At 39.0% G+C, this 21,419-nt stretch overlaps 2 protein-coding genes and 1 pseudogene across 2 annotated transcripts; all 3 read right to left on the bottom strand.

Moving 5' to 3' along the window:
* Positions 1-279: 279 nt before the first annotated feature.
* LOC115694592 (pleiotropic drug resistance protein 3-like) lies at positions 280-19,817 on the bottom strand (annotated as a pseudogene).
* On the bottom strand, positions 7,171-10,462 carry LOC115694594 (uncharacterized). Its single transcript, XM_030621684.2, has 2 exons — positions 8,076-10,462; positions 7,171-7,961 (listed from the first exon to the last, which is right to left on the bottom strand). Exons 1-2 carry the CDS (start codon positions 9,653-9,655, stop codon positions 7,388-7,390), a joined length of 2,154 nt encoding a protein of 717 aa, XP_030477544.2. The 5' UTR covers positions 9,656-10,462; the 3' UTR covers positions 7,171-7,387.
* On the bottom strand, positions 14,211-15,350 carry LOC130137745 (uncharacterized). The gene is made up of 4 exons (XM_056309745.1): positions 15,262-15,350; positions 14,983-15,087; positions 14,602-14,724; positions 14,211-14,517 (listed from the first exon to the last, which is right to left on the bottom strand). The coding sequence occupies exons 1-4, from the start codon at positions 15,316-15,318 to the stop codon at positions 14,350-14,352; spliced, it is 453 nt and encodes a 150-aa protein (XP_056165720.1). The 5' UTR covers positions 15,319-15,350; the 3' UTR covers positions 14,211-14,349.
* Positions 19,818-21,419: the final 1,602 nt, after the last annotated feature.

Here is a 21,419-nt window from a genome sequence, read left to right as displayed (position 1 = left end):
AGAGACCCAATAAGGCCCGAAGCCAAGAGATGCACTCCCACTCTCCTTCGTCATCACAAATTGGCAAGGACAGAGAGTTCCAGGAACTTGGAGAGATTGTCCTCCAGACTGTCTAACAATGAATCCTCCTCTAAGCTTTTAGATATTGGCCATACTGAAACAAGTACACTTATAAGTCCAGAATGCTAACCGTTTGAATGCAGCCATTCCATTGTCACAAAAAACCAATTCGCTTCATTGGGCTAGTTTTGAGGATTGTACAACTAAGTTTTACACTGTGATACTAACAGAGAAATATGACGTCACCTTCTCTGGAAGTTGAAGCGCCCTATACAGTATGCGAAAAGAGTTGCTAGAACAAACGGAAAGGCAACGAGGATGATGGCCACAACATACAATTGATCATGCTGAAATCCAAAATAATCCTTCAAGAAGGCCGCCACTGTTTTGGTTTCTCCAAATACCGTTATTTGCTTATGAATATCTCCATACTGTGAAGTTAGCATACCATTAAGTGCCCACGATGTTGGACACACATAATACAACCAGATCCACCAGTTTGGAATTTTCTGCAACAATGATAATAAGGCACTATTAATTCCCCAAGCACTTACTTTTGAGATGTAGGGGATAGTTTTAATGTAGTAGTTGTTGATACACGCATATATAAATCTCGTAAGATTCACGAACTTCATAATTAGGAACTGTGCATATACAAAGAAAAAAACATGGACAAAATGTTCGTGAAAAGAGTTAAGAAAATAAAAATTCATATCAAACTACAGTAAACAACACGGGAAGCTTACCGGTTTTGGGATAAAAAACCCAGCAAAAAGATTAAAATTTGCGTAGAAGGCAGATTGTAGAATTGCAGCCACCATCAAATTTGGTGTCAGGGACAGGAGCAGCATTCCGAAGTAATTGAATGACAGCAATGAGCAGAACATGACAAAGAAGTACCAGAAAATCTTGTGCACTGACCTCAAATAACCAATCGTCAGATAGGTGATGATCCCAAATGAAATAGCTTGAACTAGTATATACGGTATCTCAACAACAACCCATGAAATCAGCATAGCACGATAATCTGATTAAATTGTTTTACTTTTGCTTATGGGTCTTTAAACATGTGAAGAACTTTGATCATTCAATTGAACTAGATTTGCGCATCTTTTAAGAAGGTTGAATCACAATTAACTACTAGGGTAACCAACTCAATCAGCTTCCCAGATTTCCGTACCTGTGCTAGTGAAAATGCCCATGAAGAGTACATCCCTGCAAATCTCTCACGATACATGACTGTCCGTTCTGTAGCAACATACTGTAGTGATGATGAGCAGTTGTTTATGCCCAAGAATATCACGGCTACATACATTGAACCAAATATGCTGAATACGTTCTGCGGGTTGCTTCTGGCAATGAAAATATATGGAGTCAAACATGCCAGTCTCTTAATTCTAACAAGTCAAAAAGTTACATGAACTTATATGACTGAATATGTGCTAGCTATTTGTGCCAACCATTGGAAAATTTGATTATGGCAAAACCTAGCCAAATATTTGACCACTTAGAGGATATACACTTTTTTACTAGTTCTTCCTTGTTTAAGATTAAAAACTAACAAGACCAGAGACATGTACTCCAGAACTCCAGCAGACTCAAGTCTCAAATTAACCGGGAGTGAAAGTTACTCACAGTTTCTTCCCTTGATTCCAGAACAGTACCCCAAAGAGTAAAGACGCAGCAATCGTGTGGAGGGTACGCATCAAGTTGTAAGGAGGACTTCTCCAATAGGACAAGTACTGCTTCCAGAGACATGACTTGAATTGTCCCCACCTGTTCTGTGAGAATCGGGAGGAGAAGTGCAAGTCAGTAGTACCGGGAGGTGGAGTGCTCAACTGCTTTACAAGCTCTTTGTTGGTCCTGGAAGCAAAAACAACACTAGGTCGTATAAAAATGAATTCTGTCCACAGATTGATCAAACTGCACATCTGTTATCTAAGGGGAGATCGGAGCAGGAACACTAGTTAACTTTGAAGACAACCAGAAACCCTGGAAAAGTAAGGTCAAGATATAAAGCTGTCTGCTTATCATAAATATAGCATATCAACTCCCTCAATTTAAAATCTTAGACTCCAGGAGCCTATACAGTCTGAAGGACAAGATTAAAGAAACCATTGCCGTGTCTTGATTATGATAGAAAATGGCAGGATAACTTCAATGTATTGTAATATAATGGACCATCTCAGACAATCATCCAGCACACACTTTTATTGAGTAGCAGAGGATGAACTCACTCATGTATTCTCGAGTCCCTGTATAGTAGAGCAAAATCAATGCCGAGTTCAGCTTCAGCTGAGGTAGAAGTCACCTCTAGCATCCACGTAGCCGGATTGTAGTTGCTTTTAATCTTTGGCACCCCTGGAATACTGTGTCCAACAGAAGTTGGGTTTTATAGATATTAATTATTATCAGTATCTTTAATGAGATTCGGGTAGTAAAATTACAAGGAATGGAAGAAATTCTCAAATCTTCATGTTTGTGCATCAAACTGACCTCAAAGTAGTCTATAATTTTTCTTGAGTTATGTCCCAAGGTCCTGAGTAAATCGGCTGTCCACCAGTTTTTAATAAAAGCAACTGCTCAGAGAGAGAGAGAGAGAGAGAGAGAGAGAGAGAGATTAGGCCTTCGAAAATCTAATCAGAATTACTCAGAAGTTTTGCACAAGAAATTACCAGATAATATGAGGCTTGTCTTAACATTTTATCTAGTCGGAATAAATTAAAATATGATTCTGCTCTTAGTGATTCAATAGTTGCCGTTATCTAATGGGAAAAAATAATAAGATTCTGCTCATAGTGATTCAATCCTTACCATTATCTTCTCTTGTGATCCATATGCATCCTATTCATCTAAACGTTTTAGCATGCTGGAAGAAAGCCAACTGATCGACGTTATTATTTCCTGTTATTTATGTACGCATGTATTAACCCACTTTACCTCATCAAAAGCCTCAAATATATTAATGCTGGGTTGGTGGATGGTGCAAACTATTGTTCTTCCTGTATCAACTACATTCTTCACTACTCGCATGACAATTGCAGCGGCTCTAGCATCAAGTCCTGTTGTAGGCTCATCCATAAAGATTATGGAAGGATTTGCAACAAGCTCTACAGCGATGGTAAGTCGTTTTCGTTGCTCTGTGGATAGACCACTAATACCAGGTATGCCCACCAAAGAATCTTTTACTCCATCAAGCTCAATTGTCTCCAGGACCTCATTGACAAATTCCTACACGGGCAATTCATGATCGTTTTGATAATTGCGGAACAATGGCAAATTATTAGAAGCCAGGAGTGTAATCTTACTGTTTTACGTTTTGAGTCAATCTGAGGATCTAAACGAAGCCAAGCGGAAAATAGGACAGACTATTCCACAGTGATTTGTGGGGAATGTATGTCCGTTTGCTCACAGTAACCAGAGATTCTTGCAAATGTTTCTTGAACCTTGGGATAACCACCAACTTTTATTTCTCCTTCAATATAGCCGGTAGTTTTTCTCCCACAAAGGACATCCATAAGGGTAGTTTTCCCAGCTCCGCGCACACCCATCAATGCGGTAAGAACACCAGGTCTGAATGCACCAGTGATATTAGAGAGAAGTTGCAGTCTTTCCCGTGTGACTCCTCGTTTTCTCATTTCCTGAAAATCCCAAGGAAGAATGTAGTGAGAAGAGACAACACCATTTAATGGATCTGAAAGGCTCAATCTTGCAACTTCAAGATAAAAGAAATGTTCTAACGGTTACCACAGGAGTGTATGTAGTATTGCACATCTTTAAACACGAGCGTCAATGCTGCGAAAGGTAAAACCATCCTGCCTGTTCACGCAGAAAAGAAGCCAGTTTAACAATAATTAAAGGAACATCCAAGCTAATTATTGGGGGACTACAATGGGCCAAGGAAGAATTTAGGACTCGACCATTTTTTGTCTGCATAGGTTCAGCTGAAACTGTCTTTGGCTCTCCATGCTTTATGCTGTCATCAGAATCTTGTCTATGCAAGTATTTTTCACGTGAAATAATAGCACGCGATGATCCCCGAGCTGCAAGTTTTAAAGTGATTTAGGAACATCCTTGGCACTAATGCGCCACAAAGTGAAGCCCAGATGCAGAAATTACAAACTTACACTTCAAGAAACTTAAGGCCAAGGTGACCCCGATGTTGAACAGTAAGGTGAACCCCAATAAGGCATCAACTGATATCCAAAAGAGATACCCATCAAAGTTTAGTCCTCGGCTTTCAAGGGTTGCATGCCCTATTGTAGTGTTTGATGACAATATCCGTGAATATGCATTTAAAGCAAGAACAAGTCCGATTGCATCAAAAGATGAAGTTGGTTAAATCTATGGGTTATGTAAGCTAAAACAATTTAAAATGCATTGAGAAAAGCAGAGGAAGTTAGTTCTGCCTTTGGATTACAAAGTTGTACCCACTACGTCATAAGGAAAGGATTTTTTGTTCCCAAAAGAATACGAGTACCCAAATTACAAGAATGAGATCATAGGATATGATCATTGCTCCGGTAATTGCGTTGTATCAGAGTTTAGTACTGGATGAGATAATGATCATCAATGAGACTCTGATTTAAGGCAAGAAGTCAACACAGAGAAATTACAAGAATGAGATCATAGGATTTAAAGATTGTCAACATCTATATGTGAACTGAGGCCCTCTGATTTATAAACAGCTCGTCTCATATCTTGTCATCATACTCAGAGCACCACAAACAAAATAATATCTACTAGCCAAGCTGGTTTAGCTAACCAATAGCACTAGCATGTCAAAATACTTTTCTAGAAATAAATAGGTTGAGTGATTCTGCAACTAAAGTGAATTCTTGTATTCACCGCTTACAGGAGCCAAATACTTCTTGTCACTTCTACAAGGCTCTCACCTTTTGCCATCGTGGAGCATGAAATTCATTGACAGAAAGTCCGATTTCTCCATATGTTAGTGGAGAGACCCAGAAACCCCACTTCAACCAAGCAGGCATAGAGGCTGCAGCAGACAAAGGGAATTTTAAGCCTCGCTTATTTATCCAAAATCAAAGGGAATAGAGATTCTAACATCCTTACGTTTTGGGATGATGAAACCGCTAAATAGCATCAAAATTAGAAACGCCACACTACCAGCTGCGGTAGAAGCAACCACAGTTTGAAAGATTGAGGCCAGAAAACGGAACATGGATACTGAGGACAAGTGCAAAGAGAAAAGAAGTATTAATTGGTGGAAGAACCCGCATAAATAAGCAGATAACAAAAGAAGTCATGGCTAATGAGTGAAATGGTAGTATAATTTATGGATGATATTGAAAAAGGTTATTAAAGGTCATAAAATGAAGAACTCTCATGTTAGAACTTACCTGCCTACCTCAGGACTGTATCCTATCACATAATATGTAAGAGATGTCCAAACCACAGATTCCAGCAGTGAAAGAGGAAGTTTCAGTATAAATGGTGGAATTGCATAAGCCCAAGCAGGGTAAAAGTACAGCTCCTTTTGTTTATAGAAGGCTGCGAGCCTTGAAACGGTCATTGCCAATTCCGGGTATCCATTGGTGAGGAGGATAACTAGCACGTAAAACAGAGTGCCCATATAGTAGTTGTCATGAAATGCATCTATTCCCATCTGCGTCCGCAAGAATACAGTCATAGTAATAAACGCAATGAAAATGAGCTGCATGATGAAACAACATTAATTAACTTCTAAAGTTCCTTTATACACATGGAATCAGGGAGATAGATTAGAAACTAGATTATAATTGGCATGAATATTGAAAGAGCTATATAATAGCTTCTGTAGATGTATGAGAGCTTATTCTGACCTGTACTGAATTGAAAACATAGATAAAAGAATTTCTGCTCACAAGAAGAAGTTCCCTCGCCGTGCATGCTCTAAGAAATTCCCATTTGGACAGAGAGTACACGTTTAAAGAAAGAGCATTTTTGTGGTTTTTGGACCTATCAAATATGTCTGAAAGCTCCTGATCTAGCTTCATCCCACAAAAAGATTCTTTGAACTTTTTACAGAACATATCAACCGATATGTAACTGTATGGTAGCTCAGGATGCTGCCAATATTGTGCTTGGTCTTTTCTAGACATAAGCTGCATGTCAGCAGGCAACATAACAAAAGGTCAACAAAAGAAGCTAACTTGTAGTGCACAATCTGTTTAGTTTTTACTACCTCTTGGAGGAAATCGGAAACCCCTTTTCTTTCAGGACACCTGAATCAACAATCCTCAAAAAACTTCAGAGCTTGGTCACGAGGGCCTTGGTACACAATTTTCCCTTCAACCATCAGAATAAGGTCATCAAAAAGATCATATGTTTCTGGCGCAGGCTGAAGAAGCGAAACCAGTATAGTGGCATCTGTTAAAAGTGCTGGTTGCTGAAGACAAGAAACAATCTGAAAGGCCGTTGAACTGTCCAAGCCATTTGTAATTTCGTCCATTAATAGAGCTTTATTTGGGCCAACAATCATCTCCGCTATACAATTTTACCAGAAAGTTGACTTGTCAGATAAGATTTTGGGATTTCAAGTAGTCAAGCTCTGAAATGACAGTGAAACATCGTTTCTCCAATCAAATGGAAGTTTATTCTTTGAGATTTGCTGCAACTGCCAGCATTGTCTTTCTATTACCTGTAGTCAATCTCTTCTTTTGACCCTCTGATATGCCTCTTCTCATGGGATCTCCCACCAATGTGTCAGTACAGATATCCAGCCCTAGGATCTGTGAAGAAGAGATAGAAATAGAAGTTTCTGTTGAACATTTGAGGTACAACAAACTAATTAACTGTCAACTCAGTCAAAAGAACTTACTTTTAAAATATAGTCTGTGTGAAGGGTACTTTTAAGTCCTTTGAGTGCAATTGCCTGGTAAAGAAGGCCTATGTTGCACCGACACCGACACGCAACACGCGACACGACACGACACGCGATACGTCAATTCTCAAAAAATACCATTTTCCGACACGTTGGGACACGTATATTAAATATATATTTTTAATAATTAAATATACCATAATGACAAAAAACAATTGGTTTATTATAACCCATAAAACCATTAAGTTCCAATAAAAAGATGAACTTGACTAGTTTAGGTTCCGTAAACTCATCCATCGAAAGAAGCACATTTACAAATTCAATTAGGGATTCAGAGTATATGCGATATGCAAACTTCTCCTCAAAATTCATGTTCTCATATTCCAATACATAACACTATCTAAAAATGTTTGTCCCATTAAATTCAACATTTAACAATAAGTCAAAAAACAAAAAACCATCCACATTTCACCATCAAATATACCAAGTCATGCATCTACATTACACTTCTTCTGAAAAAACATCACATTCCATCTCCGGCTCATCAAGTGAAAGATTCGCAACTTCAAGCACTCCCACATCTTCAAACGTGTCAAATGCATCTCCACCAATATCCCACATCTTGGTCTCTCCTTGTGCATATTGTGGGCTTTTTCTTGATAGAAGACGTAGGTTGCTATGAATGAAAACCAAATCTTCCGCACGTTTTGGAGTCATTCTATTTCTCCTCATCGAGTGCACAAAGGAGTAAGTACTCCAATTCCTCTCGGCACATGATGAAGAAGAAGGTTGTGCAAGAAGCTTTAAGGCTAAGCTTTGAAGCATAGGTGCACTTGCACCATGAATAACCCACCAAGCCTTAGGATCCATAGAATACCGACTGTGAACGGAATCAAATTCTTTAAACTCCCCATTTGTGTACGCAAAATCTGCGTACTCCAAATTCACCTTGGTGCGCTCCTCCAAGTTAGGAAAGTATTTCCTAAAGCATTTTTTTGTTTCTTGGATGATCTCGTTATCCTTGTATGGAGAAACTCGAGAAGAATCTTCGTTGAGCCATTGATAACTATAGTACCTTATTTAATAAAATAAAAATAGAAAACCATAATAAGTAAAAGGAGTATTATATTATCATGTCAAATAAAGAACAACTAATAAAGTAATAATCTCATACAATTTTAGAACTTACCTAGGATTCAAGGCATGTGCCAAGCAATGAAGTGGAGTGTTGTTTCTAGTCCAACGATCCATAAGAATTGTATGAACTGCCTCATAAAATGTAGACTGCTCATTTAGCCTTTTCACTTCATGTTCATATATAGCTCTCTTCACTTTTTCAATCATTGAATCCCACATGTCATAAACTAAGTGAAGACAAGGCTTGTCGGTGTCACAAATTCTAAGCATATCATAAATAGGAGCCGTGAAGGAAAGTATATAATCAATTAAATTCCACCAAAAATCATCCAACACCTTCTCCTTGACAAACTTAGCCCTCCCTTGATTATCATCTCGATAGATATTCCATTTGTCACAAATAACCATGCTTTGAAGACCACTTTTGATTAACTTAAACCTCCTAAGCATCACAATCATTGAAGCAAAACGTGTATCCGCTATGGAAAGCAACTTCAAGTTAACAAACTCATTGTATATTGCTAACCTCATGGAATGGTTCATGATGAAATGTTTGATTTGCATAACTTCCGAAACAATCTCGGAAATCCAACTACATTCCAAATAAACTTCATGATTGGTCTCCGTATTCTTTGGGTCACAAATGTTCTTCAAAGCAAGATTAAGAGTGTGCACCACACAAGGCGTCCAAATAATGGATGGAAATTCTTGCTCAATGAGTTGTCCCGCGCCCTTACAATTTGAAGCATTATCCGTGATCACTTGGACCACTTTCTCATGCCCAATTTCATTGATCACTTCTTTGAATAAGTTAAAAATGAAATGCATATCCTTTGTTTCTCCCGAACAATCAACCGACTTTATAAACATAGGTTCTCCATCCGACACCGCCATAAAATTAATAAGTGATCTCCTATGTGAGTCACTCCATCCATCACTCACAATACTTACACCCTTCTCCTTCCACATGTTTCTAATAGTTGCACACAACCCATCAATATTTGCCTTCTCCTTTTGCAACAAAGTGGTCCTCAACAAATTGTATTTCGGTGGTACATACCCCGCAAGATTATGATTAGCGGCATAAGTAAAAGCGGATATAAAGTAAGGGTTCTTTGCTAGGTTAAACGGCAAGCCTCCCGAATAAAACATCCTAGCAATCTCATAATCTAAATGTTCCCGTTGACCCATGTTGAATGCATGCTCAAGTGATCCTTCACTCCCACTTCCAATCTTCCTTTTTCTAGAGTATAAATCCACCCCACTAATAGATCCACCACCACCACCACTAATTGAAACACTAGAAGGGGGCAAATGTACATTTTTAGGCGCAAGACTCGCTAATTTAGTATTGACCTCTTCCTCTAATCTTTCCATCTCCAAAAGATCATTTCTTGTTACTTTTCCACATTTTCCAATTCCTTTTCCACTGATCATCAACAAATGAGCCCTCACTCTCGTATATGAACTCGTAAAATCTTTTTCGCAAAAGTTGCATTTCCAAGACAAATTGCCTCCCGCATCACTACGAGCAGCTAGCTTAGTGACATACCTCCATAGTGGTTTATTCGAATCTTCATCGGTAGATGTAAGCGCTTGTGTACAAGAAGTGCTACCCTTGCTTGAGGTCATTCTACAAAAAATACCATCACAATACCAATATCTATATATTAGATTCACCCAAATCAATAAGCAGTAAGTAAGGGCAAGGGCATCATCAACAAATATAGAATGACCTACCAGAATTATAGAATGACATATCTAATAATAATCAGGCCACCACAATTATAAAATGACCTACCACAGCTCTTAATAAGAAAAAAAGACGCAGCTCACCACAATTTCTTTTCCCCATCCATCTGACCTCCCCATTAGAAAAAAAGACGCAGCCCACCCATCTGACCTACCCCACCACTTTTTCCTTTTCCCCCAACCCACCCATACACGCTCCCTTCCCCGACTTCTCCCTTCTTCCCAGTTCCCAGCCACCACAATTTCTTTCGAAACAGAGAGGTGTACCTGCAGCGAGCGGCGAGCGCGAGCGGGAGAGAGAGCGGCGAGCGGCGAGCAGCGAGCGCGAGCGGCGAGCACGAGCACGAGCGGCGAGCGGCGAGCGCAAGCCGCGAGCACGACCGGCTAGCGGGAGCGGGAGCGGGAGAGGGAGCGGCGAGCGGCGCGGAGGACGGGAGTTCGTCGGTCGAACAGAGAAGTAAAGAGGTAATCGTGTTTTAGCCCTAATTTGGAGGTCGACGCCATTTATTGTTCTCTGTTTTTATTTTTTTACAAATTTACTCTTCGGACACGCCGGACTCGCGTGTCGGAGGCGTGTCCGGAGAGTTGATTTCGTGTCGGAAATCTGACACCGTGTTGATCGCGTGTCGGAAGCGTGTCCACTCGTGTTGACGTGTCCGACACATTGGCCATTTTAACGTGTCGGTGCCACATAAGGCATGATTATTGTCCGACACGAGTTCTAGAAGTGGAACTATTAGCCCAAACATTCCATTCCTTAACCAGGTAGCCAATGTCGTGATTTTAATGATTCGTGTTTCAATAGAGTCTGCAACTATTAACCACCTGGTTTTACCACACTCAAACAAAGTGGAACTTCCAGTAACCAGGCTAAGAACCAATTAGTACCGATGTTACATCATGGCCATCCCGGTGATCAAAGATTGCTTCCTTAACTAGGCAGCAACCCTCTGTTACCCAATGCTCAACAGTTACAAACTACAACTTGTCGTGCGGGGAAATCCGTTTATATCCCCTTTTATATGATATGGTGCGAAAGTCACAAACTTGTCTTCCAATAGAACAACCAAACTATAATTTGCAACTTCTCAGCTTCTAGGAAGGATTCAATACTGACATTGAAATTGGCTTTTTTTCCAGAGACAAAACAGGAGACTCAAATTGCACGTAGAGAGAAGAAAGTTGGAGAATGTCACTAAAGGTACCTTCGCGTAAGTATCTATATCAGGATCTGGAAAGATTCCTGCCCCCTTCTCCCTTCTGATGATATCCATCACCATATCTTTGCAGCCAAAAAAACGAAAATATCTTCGCGTGACACAGTTTCCAAGTGATAGATCTACAGTCACTTTCAAGGATATTCACCTTCTCTGCTTCCAACCCCTTGACAATGGGACTTCGAATTCCCGAGATTTTAATTTGACCCATCATCAAATCCCTCAAAAGGCCGTTAATTTTTCCACACAAAGTTGGCAATTTTACCGAAAATCGAGAAAGGAGACTGAAAAGAACCGCAAAGACAAGTATAGGCAAACAAGAGCTATTGCATGAAGAATGGGAGCATCGAGACAGGACAAGTATCGTATTTAATAAATGAAATCATACAAGTGAGTTATGGATTTATTATAAATCAAAACATAACTTCAAAATAAAGTAAAAAGTAAAGTCATACTCCATAGCACAACATATTAACTAAATTTACTTTAAAAAACACACACATTCAAAAGCATTTAGAAAGTTTATGAATATTATAAATCATGGTAAGGAATAATTATGATCATAGGAGTTACATAATCAATTCTCCTAATATTTGATGGAAAAACATCTCTATTTAATAAAGCGGCGTCTAAATTGTAGCGCGCTTTATTAAGAATGAAGCAAAAAACAATACTTATAAGGAGTAGAAGGCATCTATCTTCATTTATCCAGTGTCCTAAGTTTCAAATTTTCACATATAATCCACTCAAATCGCACGCAGGGTAGAAGTTAAAATGGGGCTCTATGAAGGTAGTTCTAAAGACCCACAAATGCTTTTGGGTGCAATTTTTACAAGTACGAAAGCAATTCAAAGAAAAGCCTGCAAAATGTTACCATGGACTGTGTGATTTGGTCCGGTACTGTTTTTATATTGCTTATGTTACTTTTTACGGTTTCCATTGCTATTTGCCGTCCATATCTACATTTTTTTTTTCTATTGACTATTGATCGGTTGCTTTTCGCTCTTTCACACGAATATGCCTCTCCATGTGCAATATGATTATCATGAGGCATCATCCATACTTGAAGGCTATTTTGAGGTTTCGTATATCTTCTATTTTGTTGAGCTTCGATTTCATCTTGTAATTACCTCTTAGGCTTTAGAAAGCAGCATTGTTTTTTATGACATTTTGCGGTTCGTCTAATCTACTTGATCCCTGAGGCACATAGGGGTGATAAGGTTTTTGTACTAATTCTAGTAACCTAATAGGGATTGGTCGAGTTGGTAAAAAGTTTATAACTTTTTGTCGAGTGAAGTGTGTGATGTAATTACCTTTGAGGCAGTAGGAAGCTACATCGTTTTCGATGACAGTTTGCGGTTTGTCTGATTTACTTGATGTTTGAAGCATCATATTAAGGGCAATTCAGCTTTTATAGAACTACTTGTAACCTAATAGGGATCGGTTGAGTTGGGAAGAAGTCTAAAACCTTATATCCGAGTGAAATGTGTGATGTGGTCTACTACTTATAATACTTCTTGTGTTGCTTTTTATGGTTTCTATTGTTTTTTGAATTGAAGAGCCTTTTTTGCATAAGGAAATAGAGAATCTGCCACTTTAGTATGCCATCCATGCATATATATTTTTTCTAGTTGACTATTGATCGGTTACTTTTCGTTCTTTCGCACGAATATGCCTCTCCGTGTGCAATATTAATAGCATGAGGCATGATCGATACTTGCAGGTTGTTTTGTTGCACTTTGTTGAGGTTTGATTTTATCTTGTAATTATCTCTGAGGCAATAGGAACCAACATTGTTTCTTATAATATTTTGCGATTTGTCCGATCTACTTGATCCTTGGAGCACATAGTATGAGCGATAAGGCTTTTTATATTACTACTAGTAACCTAATAGGGATTGGTCCAATTGGGAAAAAGTTTGTAATTTTACGTCCATTGAAGTGTGTGATGCTTTCGACAAAAAAAAAAAACGTTAATACCACAAAAAACCCCAAACTGGTATACCCATAACAAATTTATCCCAAACAAATTTTTTTACCACCAAAAACCCTAGATTGGTACACATGTGACAAATTTACTCAAAACTAATTTTTTGACCACAAAAAATCTTAAACTTGTACGTTTGTGACAAATTTATCATCAGTTAAATTGAATTAATATCACGAAAAATCACAAACTGGTATATCTGTGACAAATGGAGGGCAAAATTCCAAACTGGTATACCTGTCAACTGCCATATGTCATCAAACTCAAAAATTTGACAGTAAAATTTAACAGAAACTAACGGAGGGTAAAATTGTCAAAGATATACCATTTGGGGTTTTTTGTAGTCAAAAAATTAGTTTTTGGTAAATTTATCACAGGTGTCCCAGTTTGAGATTTTTCGTGACAATAACCCAAAAAATAAAAGAAGTGTGTGAAAGGATTTGGCTTGGAATTTGGATGTCACGATGATCAGATTTGGCTTCTTTGAAATGATCGACTTATTTGTTTCATAAATTCTTTTCGTGATTTATCTGGCTATGCCGGGTCATGTTTAAAAATCTGGATGTTGTTCTTCATCATTCGGAAACTTTATATCAAATATTTATAAGTCCGATCGAGAGATTCTATTGCCCCGGATAATATATTTTTGAGAATTACAAATCTGATAGTAATTGAGAACCTGGCTGTGCTGATTGTTATATTGTATCATTGATTTGCATAATCTCCTAATCGCTTGAATGCGCACATCAAGGATTGCAGGCATTCCACCCGTTCCATTCGTTCAAACGTGAATATAAATGGATAGCCAGAGGATCCCCCTCTACTCCTCCGTAGCAATATTGAATATGTTTTGTTCTTCGAGAAGTATATACAATCTTCTTAGAAAGAAATTTGTATTCGCATTAATATTGTACAATTCACTAGTTTGCAGTCTTAAAACATGTTACAAAAGTTAAAACTTAGAAAGTGTAATCAAGTCCTAAAATTTGTCAAATTAGTCAAATCAAGATCTTTTATTGATTGCACTTTTTCAAAGTTTTAGAACTTAGATTGCACATTTTGAAAGTTTTAGGACCTAAATGCACTTTCGTGACTTCCCTATTATCCCGTGTTATAGCTACTCAGATTGTCTCCTTTTGATTTGCTGTGATAAAAGGATAATAAGATGTGTCTATTTTCATTGCATGCAAGAACGATTGGATGCGGGGCCGTGACTTTGTATGAATAGATAATAACAACATTGTACCGGTATAGATAATTGATATAATTCATATGATAGAATGCTTCCTTTTGTATAAGGATGCTACAATGGGAACTAATTTCCGAAGTAATCCGACTAAAATGTTTGTTAAGAAAACATAGGCAATTGTCTCACCAGACAATTGATTGTCCTTCCCCGACGGGAAAATAGCAGTGCAATTCCTGTCCACAAATGAGGCAGGAGTTGACCTTAGTCCTCAAGATTGGCAGAATGCAATTGGCATGATATGTGTGTCCACAATCGAAATTGGCCCTTTCTTCTGTATGCTTGCACTCATCCTACAAAGTAAGTGATATACAAGAATAAGAATAGGCAGTAGGTAGTGAATCGAACTAATTGGACTTAGAATGAGCGGCACGAACCGAGCAGATAGCACAAACGACCGGTTCTTCGCCCTTCTTTGCCAAATAGTCCTCATCAGTTGTTCCCTTTTCCATCTGTTCTTTAACTTTTTTATACATTCGCTCCAAAAATCCGTGTAGAATCTGCAATTGCATCTTTGACTTTAGCTATCGCCTCAAAATTCTAATTGAAATATGTTTCCGCTCGTAATTATTTTGGCTAAGAGTTGAATGAATTCAGTTCAGTGTAGATAGAAGTAAATAAATGGCTACGATCAAAGAGGGGATGGCTTAAACAGCCTCGACATAAGGCATTAAAGAATTGCATAATTAATGAAACTAAAAGTAGTTTTAAGGAGGAAGACATGACAATGACAATGATAGGAAGCGGAGAAATTTTACGTGGTGGGGGACTTTTTGAAGCGTTGGATCCGCGAGGCGACTGATTTCTACCAGCTCGTGGAGTGTGAAATTAGATACCCAGAATTCCATTGGTAATGGCTTTGGCTGAAACAACAAAGTTGAGAGATAATCGATGAGTATTTCATGGTTAGTGCATCCTCAACCAATCCTAGTTCGCCAAAATTGATGAGGAAAAAACAAACGCAATCTCAGTTTCATTGTGCATCGCAACCGTTTATTCTTCAATATTGATTAAAGAAAGAAGAACAAGAAGATCACCTTTACATATTCAAGCGGCGGTGCAACATTCTCCCCCTCCTCTTGAGTTACCATCATTGATTCTTCTTCTTCTTCTTTCTTCTTCTTCTTCTTCTCAAGTTATGGTGAATTGATTTTTATAGGTGGGCTGCCAATGTAATTCCGATGCTCGTAACGAAAGTGGAAAATATCTTCCATCCTGGTGGATTGGGATTTCTTTCTTCTTTTAACTACGACGGATGGAGTAGGTGCAGGCTGTAAAGTCTCCAAATTTAGGAAAGATAGGGAACTTATGAGTATCTTATCTGACCGAAAATCGTAACCCATTGTGAATCATGAAATAAAATCATAATTCAAAAGTAAACTGAATCTCTAACCCTTTAAATTACGATTCCTTAAGTCTCGAACGCTTTCCATATTTGGATTAGAATCTTTCTAATATCTGACCGGTTCAATCTTTCTTGTTTCAAAATTCTCTGATTCGACTCCCCAAAAGTGAAAAGGAAAGTGAAAAAAATACAAGAAGAAGAAGGAAGAAAGAGAATTTAAAAAAAGAAAAAAGAAAAAAAAGTGAACCGACTGAAATATAATTGATTAATTTCGACCAATATATATATAATTGATTAAATGCGGGTAACAACTTGAAGTGGCAATATATATTTGAGACTTTAAGTGGTTATTTAAAAATAAAAACTACGCCCACGCAAACTGTTTCGCCCTGAGCAACCAAGATTATAATTTTATTCTGCTTTACCATTAGGAGGACACTAGATAATAGATAGTAGACATGGCAAGGACTCAAAGTGTATCAATCGCAAATTACAATAGGGGAATTCAACTAAAATTAGTATTTTTGGTGGAGTCGTGAGAATTTTGGTGTAGAAACTAAAAATAAATAATAAATAAGCTAAGGATAGTGTCGGGAAGCGTTAATGTTTTGGGTATTAAGATTCGATAGGAATGGCGGAAATAAATTAGCCATTACATTGGGTTAGTCAGTTTATGCAAAATTAATTTCTTGATCATATTGGCTTATGTAAGCAGACGTTTTCTGGGGGATGAACTCGTCAAGCTTGTGGCCATTATATGAAATTTCTCCAGTGAGCTATCAGAAAATAGAGGGAACAGCATAGAATATCAAAGACAGATTAATAAGAGCTCACCGATGTTTTGACTGTAATTAATAAGCTTAGTTTCAACGTCAAATTCTGTGCCTTTAGCTAACCAATGACTACAAATTAGTTCTGTCCCAATTAGCTATTAAATGCAAAGAAGATCTGTGCACATCATATTATCTCTCACTTCTCAGCACCCTTCAAGCACTTTCGTGAAATAGAATGGCACAATGTGCTTCAATATTTACTTAATAAAAACTTGCCGAGTCCACATCTGCAAGGACACTGATGTTAATTGTTCATATAAAGAGGAATTTGGATGAGCACATGTTCTCTTGAGCTTCATTCTGTCTTGGTTAATTCATCATCTGTAAGCCATACATGTTGTATGTTGGTATTGCTGTTAAGCCTAGTACAGTTTGACATAGACTTTCTTGAGCATAGAGCAAGCATAAACCTCGAGCGATTTGCTTAGAATCCCTGAAAGAGCCTTTAGAAAGGAAGTTTTCCCACATCCAGGAGGTCCAAGCAGTAGAGTCATTCTGTGGCCAGAAAAGGCACAATGAATATCATGTACTTTCATATCATTAAGCTGGTGATTCTCTCTATCATAGAACTGTTAGGACAATAACCAATCCCATTAAAAAGTAGGTTATAATTATGACTACAGTTTCTATCAAGCTTCTCGACCTTCATAAAGCTATTCACAGTGGGCAAGTACGGTGTAAATCGCCAAAGATTGACCCTGCTCTCATATATAAAGAATCAGGCCGCTCACAAATTTCATTGCTAGCTAATAAGTGGCTAGTCAGGTTTTGGTCACGTTTGGATCATTCATCATAAAAACTAAAGGTAGAAACAACTGCATAGTACCTAGTCCGGACATTAAATTGTGTGTAGGTGATACAAACAACCGTAGCTAGAAGTGAATGAAATAGTTGAAGACACTAATGCCTAAAGGTAGAAGGGTAAGGCTCGATTTTCCAGAGATCATCCAGAGAGATTGGAAGAGATGAAACTGTAGACAAACCTTCCAGGCTTTATAATTCCACTGACACCCTTAACAATGCTGATTTTGGCCTTACGTAACTTTGAACCTGGCATTGCAGGAATAGCCTGTATAAAAGTTACAGTTTACTTGAATTAGTTAATTGGTAGGAAGCAGCAGCCGTTTAAGGTAATTTGACGTGATGCCTGTTGAAATTTTTCTGCAGCACACAGAATGGTTAGGTGTAGTTGAGTCTCCGTACAGAATAAAGCATATTACATGATGAGTGTTACAGCATCGGGAATGAAAGAATGGGTGTGGGAGCAAAAAAACAGTGTTGGTAAATGAGAACGTGGAGATATACATGGTTTTGCCGCACTTACCTACATATAGCCTCTAATTAGCACTAGTATTGATGAAAAAACTTATGAGAAATGATCAACCACACTTCTTTTACCTCTTCGAGGACTAATACCTTCTTAGCCTCATTTTATACTTGAATAAAGTACACGCATTTGTAGCCAAAGAAAGACTACAAGCGAGAGGACAGGAGTTAAGAACTTGCAAATATATGTGCTGATGGTATAGACTTTCACGTTCGAGAGTGGCTTACATTTTATTGGAGTCCTACTTTTCATTAACGGAGGATAGCAAGAAATCAAAAGGGTTTTAGCAAGAATTCCTACAATCTACTTCACATGAAAGGTACTTACAGGAAGCATGCTTTTTAGAGAATTCCAGAGAGTGGGCAGGGGCTTTCCTTGAACTATATCACAGTCTGCTTCAATACATAAATTCAGATATCTGACTTCTATGGTGGGCAATTTGACACCAACCCTGTAGAAAGCAGTTCGACAGCAATTTTTTCCTTACTACATGAAAAATAAAATCCGCGTGGTGAGTTTAAGGAAGAGAAGAGGAAATAGAAACCAGAAGAAAGCAAATCCTCATCCAAATAAGTTAGCCAACATGGATCAGGCACAATGTCGCCTCTGACCAAGATGAAATGCAAGCATGTATATTGTAACGCATTTTATGAACAGAAGTGTTTCTCTTTTTTTCGTTTGTTAATGAACTTTGGGGTCTCACGCTGTTTAGCTCTGCACAAATCTCTTATGCTCGCACAGGTTTGTCGTATTTTAGGTAACTCTTTAGCCATTAGACTTTCTGATTATATTTGCAACTCCCATTATTAAGGGGAGAAGAAAAGGCTTACCTTTCTGTTCTGTCTCTAATCTTTCGCAACAAATTAAGGTTGTCATTCTCGATATGCCTGATGAGCTTGTCTACGAAAAAATGACGTTCCAATGCACCAAGCTTGGTGACGTCAACCACCTTCTTGCCTTTATCATCAACTGCCCTTCCGTCATTCTCCGTATCAAACAGTGATGACCTCAACCGCTCCAAAGTTGGTAACTCAATGGCAGGCCATTGTAGATAATATTCATCGTTAACATCATCTTTTGTTGCGCTCAAAGCCGAAGCGCTCCCAATACTTGAAGCGTGAAGCCGAAGTTGTGACACCCTGGATTTAACTCACTTGAGATATTATCCGCTTTGGTCCGTCCCATACCGAGTCTCACGGTTTTATCCTTTGGCGTACAGGTAGACACTTTGCCAGGAGGTCACCTATCCTAGTAGTGCTCTGGCCTGGGCTCGCTTAACTTTGGAGTTCCAAAGCAAAGCTTGCCGTTACGTCAAAAGGCGCCTCCGTGAGTTAATTCTAGTTTTCACATATATATATCTCAGGATCGCTTTCCCCTTGTTCGGTGCATAGTTCGGTTCATTCCTGCCCCCTTCGCCATCCTAGAAACCTGCCAGGAGCCGCTCCTTGTCCAGGCCCTCTGGTCTCGGCAATCACTCCCCGCCCTCGTCAGACCGAGTCGTTACAGGCCCACCAGCTTCTGCACGGTTCGTCCCCGAAACATACACGTACCGGAGGGGGTCCCACTCTGATATCATATTGTGACACCCTGGATTTAACTCACTCGAGGTATTATCCGCTTTGATCCGTCCCATACCGAGCCTCACGATTTTATCCTTTGGCGTACAGGCAGGCACTTTCCCAAGAGGTCACCCATCCTAGTAGTGCTCTGGCCTGGGCTCGCTTAACTTTGGAGTTTCAAAGCAAAGATTACCGTTACGTCAAAAGGCAACTCCAAGAGTTAATTCCAGTTTTCACACACACACACACACACACACACACACACACACACACACACATATATATATATATATCAGGATCGCTCTCTCCCTGTTTGGTGCACAGTTCGGTTCATTCCTGCTCCCTTCGCCATTCTAAAAGCCTGCCAGGAGTCGCTCCTTGTCCAGGCCCTCTGGCCCCGGCGATCACTCCCCGCCCTCGTCGGACCGGGTCGTTACAGAAGTGATGATCCGAGGCTGCTTCCTAGCTCTGATAATTCGATTCTATTCAACTCTATCCCATCTGATTCCGTTCCTATTAGCTCAGCCATATGTGAGAGTGTAGGCACAAATGTCAACTCTAAAGAAAAACTGGAGGGCTATATGCTTATGCATATATATAGACCAACGGTACTGGTATTTGACGAAGATGAAGTGAAACGTGTAATGCCCCGGGTCTATACTATGTAATATTATCCGCTTTGGTATACTGACCTTAACGGCTTTAAAATACGTTTCACACAAGCTTCCACTGTGCTGAGAACAAGGCCGTGAGGGTCAGTAGGCCCAAAGCGGACAATATTACACAGTGTAGACTCGGGGTGTTACAAAACGAATACATTATTCATTGAGTTAATACCATGAAAAACCCCAAACTGGTACACCTATGACAATTTTACCTCGAATTATTTTTTTGAGCACCAAAAACCTCAAACTGGTACACATGTGACAATTTTACCCCAAACTAAAATTTTAATATTATTTTTTATTTTTCAAATTTATTTATTTATTTATTTTTTTCCTTCATCTTCAACCTCTGGCGCATAAGCCGGCAGCGCCGAGCCCTCGCCAGATCTGGCAAGGCTTGACCTCGCCGTTGCTGGGCGAGGCGAGGTCGACCTCGCCCAACACTGGCGAGGTTGAGCCTCACCAGCGGCCGACAAGGCCTAGCCCTCGCCAAATCTAGCGAGGCTCGAACTTGCCGGCAACTGGCGAGGTTGGCCTCACCCTGCAACGGCGAGGTCGAGCCTCGCCAGCGGCTAGCAGGGCTGACCTCGCCGGCTTCCGGCGACCGGACAGAGGTTGAAGATGAAGGAAAAAAAATAAATAAAAATAAAAAATATTCGAAAAATAAAAAATAATATTAAAAAATTAGTTATGGGCAAAATTGTCATATGTGTATCAGTTTGAGGTTTTTGGTGGTCAAAAAAATAGTTTGGGGTAAATTTATCACAGGTGTACCAGTTTAGAGTTTTTTTTATCAAAAAAATAATTCGGGGTAAAATTGTCACAGGTGTACCGTTTGAGATTTTTCGTGGTATTAACCCTTATTCATTTGCTTGCTGCATTAGGAACGTGGAACTGATAAAATCACTCATCTTCTGAGGATGGAAGGCGAAAGTAAGAGAGATGGGTCGGGATCAAGTTGAGTGTGGCCGAAATTTAAACACGAGGTTCATATAAATGAGTTATAAAGAGACAAGTTGAAAGTTATAACCAACTGCAAAGAAGTTCAAAGCTAGAGAGAGAGAGATTAGGTTTTTTTTTTTTGGTAAGGGGGAGAGATTAGGTTTTTTGTATGAACAAAAATTCAGAATCAAGGGTAATGCGAGTTTTTAAGAAAATGAATCTTTTTAGTGCACCAATGATCATAACCAATTTAGCAAACATAGTAGATGTCATCTTCAACACAAAGTTCAAAAGCGTATGCACATGAAATTATCTACAAGTTATTTCGGTACTTTAGAAAATTCTTGAAAATTATTAACAAAATCTAGCCATCTTTCCTTCTCAGGTGAAACTGGACATTTAAGGTAAGAAGTACACTCAATGAATGCAGATTTAAAGGCGGAGGAAAAACTGGAGGCATTGGAGAGACGATTTCCAACATCCTTACAAAAGCTGAGGAGGTAACAAACGAGTCGCAAAGATTT

The sequence above is a fragment of the Syzygium oleosum genome, unplaced genomic scaffold, assembly GCF_021117445.2.
Source record: "Syzygium oleosum isolate NSW1041296 unplaced genomic scaffold, Sole_v2.1 Sole_v2.03, whole genome shotgun sequence".
NCBI classification, from domain to species: Eukaryota; Viridiplantae; Streptophyta; class Magnoliopsida; order Myrtales; family Myrtaceae; genus Syzygium; species Syzygium oleosum.
This window is presented reverse-complemented; position numbering and strand designations above follow the sequence as displayed.

What these genes read in the sequence shown, in the direction of transcription:
- LOC115694594 (XM_030621684.2), bottom strand. Translation starts at nt 9,655, where the DNA reads ATGACCTCAAGCAAGGGTAGCACTTCTTGTACACAAGCGCTTACATCT. An exon ending in GCACATGCCTTGAATCCTAG is followed by an intron (nt 7,962 to 8,075) that starts GTAAGTTCTAAA and finishes TTATTAAATAAG; the next exon opens with GTACTATAGTTATCAATGGC.
- LOC130137745 (XM_056309745.1), bottom strand. Translation starts at nt 15,318, where the DNA reads ATGATGGTAACTCAAGAGGAGGGGGAGAATGTTGCACCGCCGCTTGAA. An exon ending in TTCAAAAAGTCCCCCACCAC is followed by an intron (nt 14,725 to 14,982) that starts GTAAAATTTCTC and finishes ATGCAATTGCAG; the next exon opens with ATTCTACACGGATTTTTGGA. An exon ending in TCGTTTGTGCTATCTGCTCG is followed by an intron (nt 14,518 to 14,601) that starts GTTCGTGCCGCT and finishes CTTACTTTGTAG; the next exon opens with GATGAGTGCAAGCATACAGA.